At 32.4% G+C, this 15,317-nt stretch overlaps 2 protein-coding genes across 4 annotated transcripts in view; one reads left to right on the top strand and one right to left on the bottom strand.

Annotated features, from left to right (window-relative positions):
* The window catches only part of LOC132749771 (uncharacterized), a 34,819-nt gene extending 23,647 nt beyond the window's left edge, over positions 1-11,172 (bottom strand). Inside the window, exon 1 of one of the 2 annotated variants that reach the window (XM_060739665.1) lies at positions 10,034-11,172. The gene's annotated coding sequence lies outside the window, so the exon portion shown is untranslated. The remainder of the gene's footprint in view (positions 1-10,033) is intronic. The other variant, XM_060739667.1, reaches the window with a different exon arrangement.
* LOC132749772 (uncharacterized) lies at positions 6,111-14,477 on the top strand. Of its 2 annotated transcripts, XM_060739668.1 has the most exons (4): positions 6,111-7,090; positions 7,378-7,537; positions 13,469-13,504; positions 14,380-14,477. In XM_060739668.1, exons 1-4 carry the CDS (start codon positions 6,161-6,163, stop codon positions 14,382-14,384), a joined length of 1,131 nt encoding a protein of 376 aa, XP_060595651.1. In that variant the 5' UTR covers positions 6,111-6,160; the 3' UTR covers positions 14,385-14,477. The 2 variants fall into 2 exon arrangements, with proteins under 2 accessions (XP_060595651.1, XP_060595652.1); XM_060739669.1 differs by lacking the exon at positions 13,469-13,504.
* The last annotated feature ends 840 nt before the right edge of the window (positions 14,478-15,317 follow it).

Genomic DNA, 15,317 nt, shown 5'->3' with positions numbered 1-15,317 from the left:
GCTAACGTACTTAAAATAAATGACGAAAAATAACATGACATGATGTTCATAATAATATGTTAATGTCATTTCTATATCAAAAGGTCCCTATTATTGACAAATGACATTTTTCATGATGCAAAAATATTCTTATGTCATGTTTTATATCTAAGGTCCATTTAATGCCGATTGGGTCATTTTTTATTATCAAAAGCCCCTTATTTTCATTACCTGAAAACTGCAGAAATTATAAAACTTCTTTCATATTAAAAGTAAAAACCCCAAAATTCATTTTTAAATATTCTGAAGCCCCCAAAGTTTGCCCCCCTAAATTTAAAGTAAATTTGTTTTATAAAAGGGGAAAATCAATTCAACCCCTTGCTTGTTTATTTTTCAAAAATTTAAAACTAATGTCCGCGACACCCATTTCATAAATTATTTTTTGGAAATTCGGGAATATATTAATATTAGCACGAGCGGGTTAAAAACCTAAAAACAGTCCACCCTTTTTAAAAATTTTATCACACATGGATTCTAGAATTCTATATCACCCCTGTAAAAAATTTCGGAAAACTCTCAAAAAACCAGGACGGGGTAAATTCTCCCTGTATAATGCAAAACAAACACACCTTTTCACTTTCCTATTAAAAATTTTATTAAAACAACTAACTGTGCTTGGGCTAATAAGCCTATGAAATATGATAAATTGTTTTTGATGTGTTATGCTCAGTCAAATTATAAAATTGTCTTAAGTTTACTGTTTCAGCAAGTTTTAAACTAATTTACCAATATCAGATGAATACTGTTTTTTGATAACCAGATGTTTGTTTTATTCTTAAAGACACATTAGCCTGAGAAAACCATTTTTTCTTCTCTAGAAAGGGCTAGCATGAATTTAATAATGTTTTAAATAGTGGCTTTTGAGAATAAAAGATGCGTTTCACCTGAAAAGTATGATTAATAAGAGAATAATTTGTCATAAAAATTAGCAAAAATGTAATCCAAAGTAGTATTTTGATTTCCATTATAAAATAACCTTATTCGAACTATACCTGTACTATTGGGGGTTAAAGTGCGTGACATTGATTTGTTGGCTTGTTGGTGTTGGTAGTAGTAGTGTTTGTGTTGGAGGGTGTAAACTGTTGTAGTGGTTGGGCTGAAAAAAAATGGAGAAGAAGTAGAAAAATTTGAACTATAAATTGTAGCTAAAAGTGAAAAGGAAATCAAAAGCCTGAGTTAATAAATTACTATACATTTCGAATTATAACGACCCGTTATAATTTACAAACGGCAATTCGGAAACACAAACCGAAAAAAAAAAAATGATTTAAGATTCTGGATAAAGGGAAGCGTTAACCACAAAAAAATACATTTCAAATTACAGATTTCGTTGATTGATTTTAAACCTGAGAATTATGAAAAAGGAAACATGCCTCAACCAACCCCCCCCCCCCCCCCCCTCAAACACACACACAACACAGCTATGACTGGAGCGGTACTCATTTCCAAACACAAAAACAGTTTTTGGAATCAATGACCCCAAAGGGACCGAAAAAAAAAACGGGGGACGATAGTGCTTGATAAAGAAATCCTTTATGGGTTGTATATTTTAAAATTTAATTAAAAACATTTTGATAAGTTTCTAAACGAAACAATAAGTTCTAAGAAGATCTTGGTCGGGAAAAACCCTAAACCAACAGGGGTTTAAAAGTTTCAGTGTTAAAATTATAAAATGTTTTGGGCCTTTTTTGAATATAAAAAATGTTTAAACCTGAACCCTTTTGCCAAAGAAATTGTAATTTTTTTTCTAAAACCGGGGTTTAAATATTTTTTTAATTACAATATTAGATCGGGAATTTTTCCCTTGTTCGAATTTTTTGGAAAATAACAAAATCCCCATGCTTTTTGAAAAGAATAAAAGGGCGACCATCATTCCGGAAAATTTATGATCCAAACTTACAAAAATGAGTATACTAATTTTTAGAATTACCCTTTTAATACTTCATTTTTAACAAATAAGAAGTTACTGAATCAGTATAATACCCAGAGAGACATTATAAAAGGAGGGAATAGTATGTATTACCTTAATTTACAAGATCGACATGAGTTGTCTCGGCTTGCCTGAACTAAAAATTTGTGCCGGTTTCATGTCAATATCAGTTTTGATAATTTAAAGTCACATTATGCCTCTTTGGGCAAAAAATGAGCATGAGGGTTATTTTTTTTTATAAAAAATTTGATTAGAAGATTTTAGAGGCTTGGGCATGAAAACAGTTGGCACCCTGAATGTGAAAATTTTCATATAAAGAGCTAAATGTGAATAAAAAAATATTTTGAGTTGCTTTTGGAAAAACTTATACCAGGGCCCAAAATTTAAATAGGAAATTTAAAGCATAATGAGAGCTTAGTGATAGCGCAAACAAACATTTAATCAAAAATTTAAATTTAATTTTAAAAATTTGGGAAAAAAGGGTAAAAACAAACATTTAATTTGAACTTTTCCCAAATTTACAAATCACGAGATGATGTCCCTTGCGGGAAATTTAGGAAAAAAAACAACAACTCCGCACCAAAGGGGAAATTTCTATATTTATAAAACCAGGTGAGCTTTGGGTTTTAAAACCGATTAAAACCCCAAGTGCCCCCAAATTTAACCCCCTTCGTTTTGGGAACTAGGGTCACCAATGGGAAGGTCAACTTTAGAAACCCTTTTCAATCCCCAAATTTATCGGCGTGGTTTAAAAATTTGTAAAAGCGAGGGGTTTTCAAATTTTTTTTGCGGGAAAAAGCAATACGGGGAGGAATTTTCATTATTTCGAGAACAAAACATGGTGTTTTTTCCCCAAAAAACCGGCATTTTCTACTTTGCCCAAAAAAAATTTTTTTGTACATCTGGTGTAATGTTGATCGTTAATGTTAAGATCCGTTTTAAAAACTATTAAAATTATTGGGGGTTCTATGCTCTAAGAATTTTTAGATTTACCTTTATTGTGCATTTTCATTTAACTTTTTATCAAATTCTTAAAAGAGGTATGACACTTTAAAATATGTCCATCTAGATTTTTACATATCACTGGATAAAAACTGACCAACTGAAACGCCATGTGTAAATTCAATTTGAAGCAATATAAATAAAATCATCTCAGAGACAGTAGAATTGGCTTTTAATTTAAAAACTTTACCTTTCCTTTTTTTTCCTTTTTTTTTCTTTTTTTTTTTTGGAGGGAGGAGGGGGGGGGGTCTCCCAAATCCTTACACTAACCAGAGATTGTCTTGTCTGAGCCTAAATTAGAAAACTTATCTTGACGAAAATGCCCGAGGTTATATGATAGTTATATTACATTAAATTTCTTAACTCGACATTTGACCCTAAGATAAGATAAGGCGCATATTTATAAGTGTATGAATTTTTTCTACGTGTTTTAAAAGTAAAATTTTTTTGTAAAATGTTAAAATTTTATTTAAAAATGATGCAAATGGAAAAGCTCTTTTCCCGTAAGTTTTTTTCATTTGGGCAAGCATTTTTTGATTTATATTACATGTATTCATCTACATTAAAAAATTTATATGTTTGGTGAAAAATGACTCACAAAAGGGGAAAATGTTTTTAAAAAGAAAAAAGCCCAGGGGCCCGCGATACCCCCCTGAATCTGTTAAATTATCAAATGAAATCGGTTTAGTTTACTTAAAATTTTCCCCGGGTTTTCTTTTTGAGTCGCCGGTAAAAAACCCTCTTTTTTGTATTTACCTACTAGATATAAATATATAAACACGGGCCCTAGTTGCCTTCAAATTCACAAGATACCCCCCCCCGGGATTTTTTAAAAAATTAAAAATTTAAAACCCAAAATTTGCACTATTGGTTAAAATGATATATCAAGATATTCACCGGCCCTGTATAATTTTAGATTGACACCAGTCTTAACTATCTGGCTATGATGATAATAAAGAAACATCGGTCTAGATGATTTTCTTTAACTCATTTTGTATCCAAAATACAAATCTGCACAGTACAATGTCTCAAACCAAAAAGCAAACAGTCTGTTTTGTTTTTTATCTTTTTGAATAGTTATGAAGTTACTTTGTTTTGTATTCTGCTGGCGATTTCAGACTATAAAAACCATATCCTGGACCAAACAAGGGTACTTCTTTATTGCAAAAATCTCCGTCATATGAAAATGCATCGTCATTCTAACAATGATACATTGATGATATAATTATAATTGTATTAATAATTAATTTCAGTTGACTCTCATATGGATTGTCAATGGAGAACCAACATGTATGGAATGTTAAAGGTAAAGCAATAAATTTTAGGGCAGATTCCGCATTGATTTTTTCAAGACTTTCAGAAAAAAGTTTTCCCTTTTTCTAACTTAAAATTTTTAGTTTTCACCTAAAAAAAGGGGGTTTTTTTACAAAAATGAAGTTAAACCCACAAAATTTTTAAAATCAAATATCCCAGTCACAAAATATGCTAAGGGCTTTTTAAAATTTTATTTTGCTTAAAAAAAAAATGCAGTGTTTTATTCCTAAATAAGGTTTAAAAATTTAATAAGGGCCCATTTTTCCATCCCATCTTCCCCGCACCTTTCAACCAAACGGGTTTGGGCCCGTTTCAAAGGGGAAAAATCCGTCCAAAAATTTTGTGATCATTACAATTAAATTTTAAAATTTCCCAGCTTTTTAGTTGGTTTTCCCCCGGGGTAATATCAAAATGTTTCCTAAAACCAATGAAAATTTTTAGATTATTGTGTCAAGCAAAAATATACTATATAGTCGATCCAGGTTATAAGTTGCTTCCAATTCAAAGATCCCTATAAACCATGCGGTTTTTACTTTCCGTATTTGCCTCAAATATATTATACAGTGTCACGTGACTTAGGGTACTATCCATCAACATGAAGAATAGACAATTTGATCTCTGTAAAAACTGGCCGTTTTTCTATATATCGTGGAAACTGAAATATAAACATTTGCGTATTCTTTAATGCATATATTATATCTTATTTTTTACCATATTAGAAACGGGATTTTAACTTTTTCAAGAATCATTTTCATGAGTTTGTCGATCCATTTAATGTAAATTTGACAGACAGGGGAAACAGGTGGTAAGGTAAAAAAATGGGAAAAGACAAATACCCACCCCATTGTTTTTTTTTTTACTTATGGTCTATCAATACTTCAAGGACAATTATACCACAGCTTACTTGACAAAAAGCTAACAACTTATTTGTTGGCCTGAACAGAAAATAGACAGTGGCTTTTACTATATAAGGATCTAAACTTCTACTGCAAGATCCTGATATGTAAAATTAAATAAATGGCACAGTTGTATGTGCTTTAACAACGTGCCAATCTGCTGTTCCAACTATCCAGCCAAGATTTGACCAAAAACTGTAAGGAATTTAAGATAGATATTTAAAGAATAAAAAATTAAAACGAAACCTCGAAAATGGCTGAACAAAATAATTTTTCCAATGCATATAGAATGACAAGATTTATGCCATAAATACATAGATTGAGAGAGATTGATCAAAAGGTTAGTTTCTATTGAAAGAAAATGGTCTACAAATATTAGGTAAACAGCACTGAATATTTTCAAAAGATTTTTTTCCATTTAATGTAAAATTAGTTTTATCTAATCCGATATTTTACATTTTATCATAAAATGTATTTTATTTTGATAAAAAAAATGCCGAGAAAATTTTTATGAAAAAATCTCCTTTAAAATAAGAAAACAAATTTGATGATGGATTTAATGATTTGAGATCATTTAGCCACGTCATTGGACAAAGCCAACATACTTATTTGCGACCAGCAAAGGATTCAGGACCAACTTGCGCATCCGCAGTCTGATCAGGATCTATGCTGTTCGCTTACAAACCCTATAACAAGTAGAGAAACTGATAGCGAACAGCATGGATCCTGATCAGACTGCGCGGATGCGCAGGCTGGTCTGGTTCCATGCCTGGTCGCAAAACGCAGCTATGTTGTTTTTTCGTGACGCGGCTCATATGTTTAAAGGAAGTCAATAAATATCATTTACCAACACTTTCAGCTTCATATGGCACTGACTTTATATTCAGCATAGCTGATTTACCATACTACAGAATATACCCATCCGAGGATCCAGATATAAGTTTACATATAAACAAGCAAAAGATCAACTTATTTCGACATGACCCTACCATCTCTTGCAACTGCCAGTAAGACGCCAATCTATTTCACTACAAGATACCGACTGTACCATACTGGTGTATATAGTCTTAACTCGACATTCATAAACAGGTACAGCGACGTTAATTCAAGAAGTTCCATCAGAATACATGCCGATTATCCGATCTCAGTATCGGTAGTGTATTCTTACAATAAAAACTCACCCTCTTATGATTTAAATAACCACATATTGCCGGTTAACATCCTTTCAACCTCCTATGTGATACCGTCCTATTCAAGCAATAGCCAAAATCAACTCCTTGTTGTTGCACTTAATGAATCGACGACAATACATATCAAACATTATGGAATATCTAAATACGAGAGCCTGCACGCAAATGAAACATTTATTTATCAATCATCGTCCGATATAAGTGGTGCATCAATCACAAGCAACCGCCCTGTTGCAGTGTTTTCATCCATGCCATCAGGATACAATTATCATTCAAGCACATACAAATCACGTAATCTTTTAATGCAAGTGCCACCAATTACTCAAGGAAGCTTTCATTTTATCGTTCCGGCCTTGCCTTCGTTGGTCAAAAATTACAAGGTTCGTATATACTCTACGCACACCGGTGCTTTGGTTGATATTCACTCCTCGTCAGAAAGTGTGAGACATATGCATGTCTATGAAAACATATACTATGAATATAGTACAAAAGGCTCGAGTGCACTAGAAATATTTTCCGATAGCCCAATTATGGTCGTACAGATTGCAGAGAACTCTTATGGTGCAGCGATGTTTATGACCAACATTCCGGCCGTGTCACAGTATATGACGTCATACTTAACATTCTCTACTCATTCCCATTACGTTGTCATAGTGAGGTACGAAGAAGCCCTGGGCTTGTTAGTTGACGGATCGCCACTACTACACAATCCAGAAGTGGTAGTTTTACTTTTTACTCTACCAAAATAATAAAAATTTATACATGAACCTAATTAAATTTGTCACTATGACGTATTTCATTTTTTCTTTTACCTAAGATATCTTATCTTATCAGGTAAATAATTTTGCTGACAATCTACTCGTTTGGAATGTAACTATTTAACTGGTTATAAAGCATTATTTAACTGATTACTACATACGTGTAATATCATTACCTTAATAATAATAAAATGATACCGTAGAAAATTATGATTTGACATCAGTTATCATTACTTTTGCAATTATAGGTTGCACACAGTACACCGATGGGAAATTTCACGTTATTCACGATACCGAGTACATCATCAAATGACGTCGTGTCACATATAAGCAATGAACCATTTGGTTTGTTTGTCTTCAACCAAGGAAGCATAACTAGCTATTCAGCAGGCATGAACTTCGATATAGGTTTGTCAATACTAGTTTCTTACAATGAAGATTTATTTTTCAAATATTGAGATATCGCTTTGCTGTTTCGACTAAGCCATATTGACATATTGCCAATGACAGTTGGCCTATTTTGTAATTGTATAAATAATCATCTGTTTTTCTTGTAGCAATAATTTCTTCTATTAATTTTACAATATTTGGCTTTCTTTAACCAAATTTATCTAATAATATTTTTTTGTAAAACAAATATTTCAGTTTAAACATGAAAACGACTGTTTTACTTTTATGATACAATCAGGCCAGTATCAAAACTGGCAATGTTTGTTAGAATATAGATTATTTTTCACATTCATTCAAAACATGATTATCAAACTTTGAACATGAAAAGTTAGACACACGGACATAAATTTCGATATGATTTCTTTTTCATAAGATAAAAGCTTGTTTAGATAAAGGCGTAAAATGAACTTTTACATACATTTCAAGTGGTTAGACTATCACATTTTTTATCCATTTTTTTCAAACCCATTTAGTCGCGTCTAATGATCTTATGATCACGCTGAGATAAACAGTTTTGACGCCTCAACCTTCAGTCATACGTGGATATAGTACATGTATAACAAAATAGAGAAAATAAGAATCCCTTAAGAAAGCCCAACACGGCAAAATTGAAAATGTTGCTGGCTCGGTTTGATTGAGCCTGTTCATGGACGGTACTGGAAAGTGCAAGTTACCGTCCACGCCCACTAGCACCGTCCTAATTTAATATGAACTGGTTAAATTTTGAATCTTGAACCATGTTGATGTGTTCATATGGCGATTACCATTGAACTTTCAATGTGACACGTTAAACATACCATTAGGTTAACATCAGCGACTTTTCTTTTAGCATTCCTTGATGTGATATGTAGAAGGTCACGTTACATGGTGGTGAAAAGTTGTAAAAAAAAAAATGTTGAGAATATTTTTGATATTTAAAGTAATTTTGCGATTCAAATTGAGCAATTCAGTTTTGTAATTAAGAGATACTATGATTTGTGCTGCTGTAGGCGGATATACGAGGGTTGTCCCAAAAGTCCGTGACAAATTTTATAGCCGGTTCGTTTTTAATGCCAATAGAAAATAATTCACACATATAACCGTTAAGTTTATTATTTAACATTACAACAAATCATTTACAAAATATTTACCCTAGTTACTTAGAAATTTTCAGTAATAACGACATTGGTTTGAGTTGCCGGCGCACGTCAAATAATTTACATTTTGTTATGAATAGGCTGAAATTAATTACGTATATTAAAAATATCTGATGATGTGTCTGCACATTGTCACGTTGACTTCCTCTGCTGCTATGTTTAAATCATCTCTGAAAATTTTAGTTAAATAACTTAAAAAACGAAAAAGATACGAATAAATGAAAATATCTAATATAAAATAGGAAAGTTAAAATGGCGACGTTCGAAGAATTTGCGGCGCAGTGAACAGGTCGTTCAGGTTTCATGACTATTTCGAGATGACACATGGAACGATTTTCAACAAACATACCAGATATAACAGTTTAGCAACATATCTGAGCATTTGTGTACAAAAGGCATGAACGGAACCAGAGTTTTGCGCTACAAAATGCGAAAATAAGGAAAACACGGATAGGAAGACCGATCTTCGTTGCCTATTTCCTACAGCTAAAAACAGGAGTAACGAGACCGGAAGTTCGCGTATAGCAAAAATTAATGTATGCCATCCAAACATTCAACAGACATTAACAACCACATGATTTAAGTCAGAAATTGACGATTTATGGGTACCATTATTGCGTTGAAAGCCATTGAGAGTATTTGAGAAAGGCGCCTTATATAGATTTAACGCCGTCTTTGATGATGGACGTGCGCCGCGATCCAGTTAGTTGCCATGGTGTTTATGGCATATTTTTGATATTTGTTGATATTTATCGATGAAAATTTGTGAAAATGTTTAACTTATATGGGTTTATAACATATCAAAATATCAAATTCGTACCTGTTTTATTTAGCTTTTAATTAATCTTGTCACAGAATATTGGGACAACCCTCGTAATTAATAAATTTGGAGTAATATGGTGAGAAAATAGTAAAATCACTAGTTTTCGTGCGAAACCCTTTGTTCTTTTGTTCGTCGAATTGTGATAATGGCGGCCAATGTTGACACACAAAATATGTTTAGCCAACTTGCAAACGATCTAGAAGATGGAGATGTTATTGAAACGGACGATTGCGAAGGTTTTTGTACAGTTGATAGATATGGAAAGAGGAAGAGGGGCCCTAGTGACGCTAATTTACCTGATGAAACAAACAATACAATTATGAAATATATGGAAAGTAAGATGACTTTATTGTTTAGTGAAATTAAATCATTGAAAACAAATCAAGATAATAGTAAAGCCAAAATTGAAACTATTCTGCGAACTACCAACAACCAGATTGAACGAATGGCTAAATTACAGATCAGTATATTGATTCTTTGAAAATCCTTACTTACAAACAGATAGATCTAGAGGCTCGTTCCCGTCGTAACAATCTAATATTCACCGGGTTTTGCTCTGGAAGTCGTGATAGTTGTTCTGATATAGTCTGTAGATTCCTGGAAGAGCAACTCGAATTAGACACATCTACGATGCTCCCAATTGAACGTTCGCATTGGTTAGGCACACCACAGGGTCGTTATGTTCGTCGATCTATTATTGTATGTTTTGGAAGCTATGCTGATGATCAGTATGTTATGAACAATGTTTACAAATGTAAAAATTCACCACACGCGATTCACAGAGACTTCCCATTAGAAATTGTTGAATCCCGTAAACGATTATGGAAAAGTTAAAAAGACGCTTTGAAAACCCCTCAAACTCGTGCTTCCATTGTATATCCGGCAAAGCTGATTGTGAATGGTCAAGTGGTGGCTGATGAGTTCCTACAGTGGAATGATATAGTGCACATGAAACGGAACCTGTCTTTTGAACACATACGTCCAAGAAATAACGTTGTTGTAAATAATTTTCCAGTACATGATACGTATAGTGACTCTTCTCAAAGTGTACGTACTGGTGAAAATATTTCAACATCCGATCCCAGTACAATACAATCTTTACACACAACGCATGCACATACATACGCTGATGCTGTAACAAAGTCCAATGCTCATGTTTTGGGTCCTCTGCCCTCCTCGCAAACTGCAGTACAACCAAAAGCTGTAAAGCCTGTCAATTTGTCTGCAACACAGAATGTTTCAGGAAATGGACCTGTGATAGCCTCAACTTCAAATCCAGATACTCTCTCCAGGAATGTTAATCCACATGTACGTCCATTTACACAACAGTCCATATATGTTTCAAATGCACCAGTGAACACTCCTGGGCGTACTAACACATCTTCGGTTGCTACAGGCAACGCACGGGAGTCACGACAAAGTAGTAAAACAAATAACACACTACGTAGTACAAATAGATCTACTTCACGCCATCAGCGTGACTTTCGTGCAAACCGTGATTCAACTAGTGACACACATTCTACCAGCGAATCGTCGCAAACTCCACAGGGCCGTGTTTCGAGTTAGGATAACGGGTAGAAGACTTTTTTAAATGTTACACTATTAAATATACAGGGATTGATCACTAAAAACTGTAACAAACTTAAATCTACAGAATTAAAAAGCGTTTTTGACAAATCTGATATAGTGTGTTTGACTGAAACTTGGGGAAATAATCTACTTGACTTTAAATTTAATGGTTTTGAATGTTTTTTCGTAAATAGAGTTGAAATAAAAACTAATACAAAACGTTCCTCTGGTGATGTAGCAATCTTTAAAGATAAGTTCGTTGATGAGTATACTTTGGTCTGTACATCATGTGATGATATAATTTGGGTACAGATAAATGGTAAAATATTACAGTTAGACAGTAATCTATATATAGGTGTATGCTACGTGCTGCCTGAGGGAACAAGCAGGCAAAATATGGTGGAAGTTGAATTCAAGATTAGAAGAGTCATCTAGAGCATTATATTATAAAAATATCTCAGCTTTTAGTTTCCACCCTTATCTTAATTTTATAAAAACTAAAAATGTGCGACATGCACTTACTAGATTACGTTTGTCTTCTCATAGACTTGAAATAGAAACTGGTAGATGGTCTAGACATAGAGTTGATATAAATAATAGATTGTGTAGACACTGTTATGTGCTTGAAGATGAATATCATTTTGTATTATGTTGCTCTAAATATAATGTTCTGAGAAAAAGATTAATACCACAATATTATGTAATTAAACCCAGTATGTTCAAATTCATAGGATTGTTGAAATGCCAAAATGAACATGTTATATTTAATTTAGGACTATATATTTATAAAGCATTCAAAATCAGAAATGAAGCTTTGTATCAAAATTAATCGTATGTCTTCTCCCAATACATAGAGGATATTTGTTTGTTTGTGTGTAAGATGAAATTTTATTTCATCGAGTGAGCTTTAAAAACAGTATTCTCACGAGTGGCGTAGCCACGAGTGAGAATACTGTTTTTAAAGTTCACGAGATGAAATAAAATTACATCTTACACAACAAACAGACAAATTTTCTTTTTATTTTATGCTTAAAAACAAGTTAAAACGAAATTTCCATAATTTTAACGTTAATATGAAAATCTGTTTCCCCCATTGAGAGCCCCATTTAGACGGAATTTCTCATTTAAAACAAGAAGTCTTGAGCTGAAAAATAAGTCCGCCAATCAAGGTTAAATGACGGTGATATTTATTCATTTTATTAAAAAAATATGAATGATCGCTTGTTTTAATAATAAAAACAAACAATTCTTGCAGGAGAAAGTTCCAACCATCCATCCATATTTCTGTTACTTACTGCGAATTTATATTAGACCTGGCTTTCTAAAATGTAAACAGCAGCCATTTTTTAAAGTTGTGTATTTCATGGGAGGAAAATAATTGTGTAAGATTCAGAAGGATATAATTTGGATTTGTTAGTCATACACCTTTTTAAAAGAAAGAAAACTTATTTGAGGATTGTAACAGACAAAAAATAAGTGTTGACAGAAGTGAAAACATTCAGAAAAGGAGCTAGGAAAATGGAAAACTTGGAAGCTTGCTGAAGGAACGCTGGGATGTTTTACTTATTTTACGAGTGATGGCTGTCAATGCTTTTCAATTTTTCATAAAGCATACGGCAGTTATTGCTCGTAGGATACTTGAATATGCCCAAATGTCATCAAGAGCCCGTTTTGCATGGGGAAGGAATGTATTTTCAGACTGTAAAAACGAATCAAAAAAAAAATTAGAGACGAAATTTGGTGATTGGAATTTGAAGGAATAGAAGTAAGTTTTCTCTCTGTGTTACTTTTGACAATTAAGTTATTTATCTATTTCAGCTTTGCCATTTCTTTTAACAGCCTGACATTGTCAGAATTGTCCGTAAAAATAAAACTGAGGTACCACATGGGGGAAATCTTAAAAAAGTAGTTTCGTCATTGAAAAAAGTGAAATTATATTTGATAATTTTCACTGTGAAATTATCAAATATAATTTTCACGGATAAATCAGTAATCCACTGAAAAGCATAAAATAAATTACGATATATACAGACATACATTTTGCAGTAGTTTTCAAGTCCCTGTGTGTTTATCCTCTTTTCTTTAAAAATGTATAGTCCTTTGCAAATAAGTATATCTTTTAAAATGTATAGTCTGTTTCAAGGCTTATTTGTGTTTGAGTATGTTAATTTTGTATGCAATATATAGTTAACAATTGATGTCATGTGACCTATGTAATTGTATATATTGTAAATATGTTGCCTCATGGACCAGTCTGGTCTACTGGCTTTGTGAAATAAAGATAATATGTAGATTTTAATACGATTTATTGATAGCTGACATTTAATTCACTGCTTACAACTCATATATTTATAAAACCAGATTGCGTTCAACCGACGTCAGCAAGTCAGATCATAGGTAAGATACTTTCTTTTACTCAGGTCTTACTTTCCGAGTCAATCTGAAAATTGTAGCAATTATTTTTCCGAGCCAATTTAAAAAAACTGTAGCAATTATTTTCAATGTATTGTCGTATATTTGAACGATCAAGTACTAATTAAAAATATAATAACTCGTTATAAACTAATAATAATTGATACAATTGTTATGCCAATGTCCCCTTGTGTGAAACATGTTTTCATTATTTTAAAACTAAACAATAACTTCAGTATCATGTAAAACAAAGAAAACTTACAGAAGAAAATTACTGAAAGTGTCAAGTCAACAATGCCATCGACTAGACTCAGTACGGTTCAAAATTGCAAGAAGACTTTATAGGAGATAGCAAAATAAAATTATGCAGAGTTTCCAAAACTCATTTTACATTGGAGGAGATAACCCCTTTAAAAATGGTATACTACTATGTGGAAGAGTGGGAATCATAACAGTATATTGTATATTATTCATGCATGTTGTATTGGTCTTCCAAGATAAAAATCAACATTATTCGAAGTTCTATGATGATGCGCACATGAATTGTAGCAACAGTCACAAGTTTCTCCAACATTGTAAAAGTTCCCTTGAAATAAAAGAGATACAAACGCTGAGATGTTGAATATGAATTGTTTTTTTAGAAGTTTTCCTACTTGCCTTTGCATTGACAAGTAAATAAGCATTTTATTATTATATATTTAAAAAGCTGCAATGTTATAATGAATATTTTACTTTGCTTTGAAGGGTTACAACCTTTTGTTATAGTGACAGAAGCACTTTTTACAAGCATTACATTAAATTATAGTGACCAATTAATTGATCCATAATCTTTACATACAATTCACCTTTTTGTTCTACAGGTTAATAAATGCGGGACTTGGCTGTTAGCACATTCGAAAAAAGATAGTTTAACCTTTCCTTTTATGTAAAATAAATCTTGTGAAATAGAATTTAGAAATATCACTTTGTTGTTCTTCCCTTTTGATACATATAAATACAAAAATAATAGTTTCCCGTGATTATATGAATCCATTCAGAAACATGCTAGTCTTTTTTTATTTTTCGAAGGAAAAGTGCAGGGAGATTGTAGACTATTTAAGTTCCAGAAAAGACAACATGTTTTATCACTCTCTAGATGTGGCGCATTAATATCAAGAAATTCGATCTCATCTTTCCCGAATTGTTAAAGTAGCGCATCCGAATCTTTCCAGCAATGTTGATCAATTGAATCTTACGTGTGAAAAAAATCAAGTATGTTTGCGCAAGTGTGTTGTGTGACTTATTTTTAATAAAAGTATTAATATTAAGAAAGTCGTTTTGAACAGAACAGAAAAAATATCTAAATTCATAAAGTTATCACTAATTTTTTTGTTCACATTCTAGATTTGGTTTTCATAATCCCTGACAACGTACATTTTGTATTTTGAGACAAATTCATGTTCTCTTGTTTAAAGTTTAGAACTGTTTGGTAATAATTGTTCAATTGTGAATGACTGTGAATTTCTATACTTTACATAAACTGCTGATATATATCTGGACAAAAAGTTTTTGTCTGAAAATTTTTCTGTCTGTCATTTTTTGTCTAGTTTATCACCTTGTAATGACTTGAGTGGTTTTTAAAAAACTACATTCATGTGTGGCACATAGATGCCATGTGTCGCATACAAAACATAGGTTTGAAGCTCAAAGGTCTAAATCACACCAAGCAAGGAAATATTTTATGAAAGTTCATTAACGGTCGTGTCGAGTAATCACTTTTGTCATTCATGGATGGATTATATTAGATATAACGTCACCC

Source organism: Ruditapes philippinarum, unplaced genomic scaffold (assembly GCF_026571515.1).
Source record: "Ruditapes philippinarum isolate M1 unplaced genomic scaffold, ASM2657151v2 ctg2034_1_1_1_1, whole genome shotgun sequence".
NCBI lineage: Eukaryota > Metazoa > Mollusca > Bivalvia > Venerida > Veneridae > Ruditapes > Ruditapes philippinarum.
This window is presented reverse-complemented; position numbering and strand designations above follow the sequence as displayed.

Coding starts and splice junctions, on each gene's coding strand:
- LOC132749772 (XM_060739668.1), top strand. CDS start 6,161: ATGACCCTACCATCTCTTGCAACTGCCAGTAAGACGCCAATCTATTTC. Junction 7,091..7,377: donor TACTACACAATCCAGAAGTG/GTAGTTTTACTT, acceptor TTGCAATTATAG/GTTGCACACAGTACACCGAT. Junction 7,538..13,468: donor AGGCATGAACTTCGATATAG/GTTTGTCAATAC, acceptor TTATAAAACCAG/ATTGCGTTCAACCGACGTCA.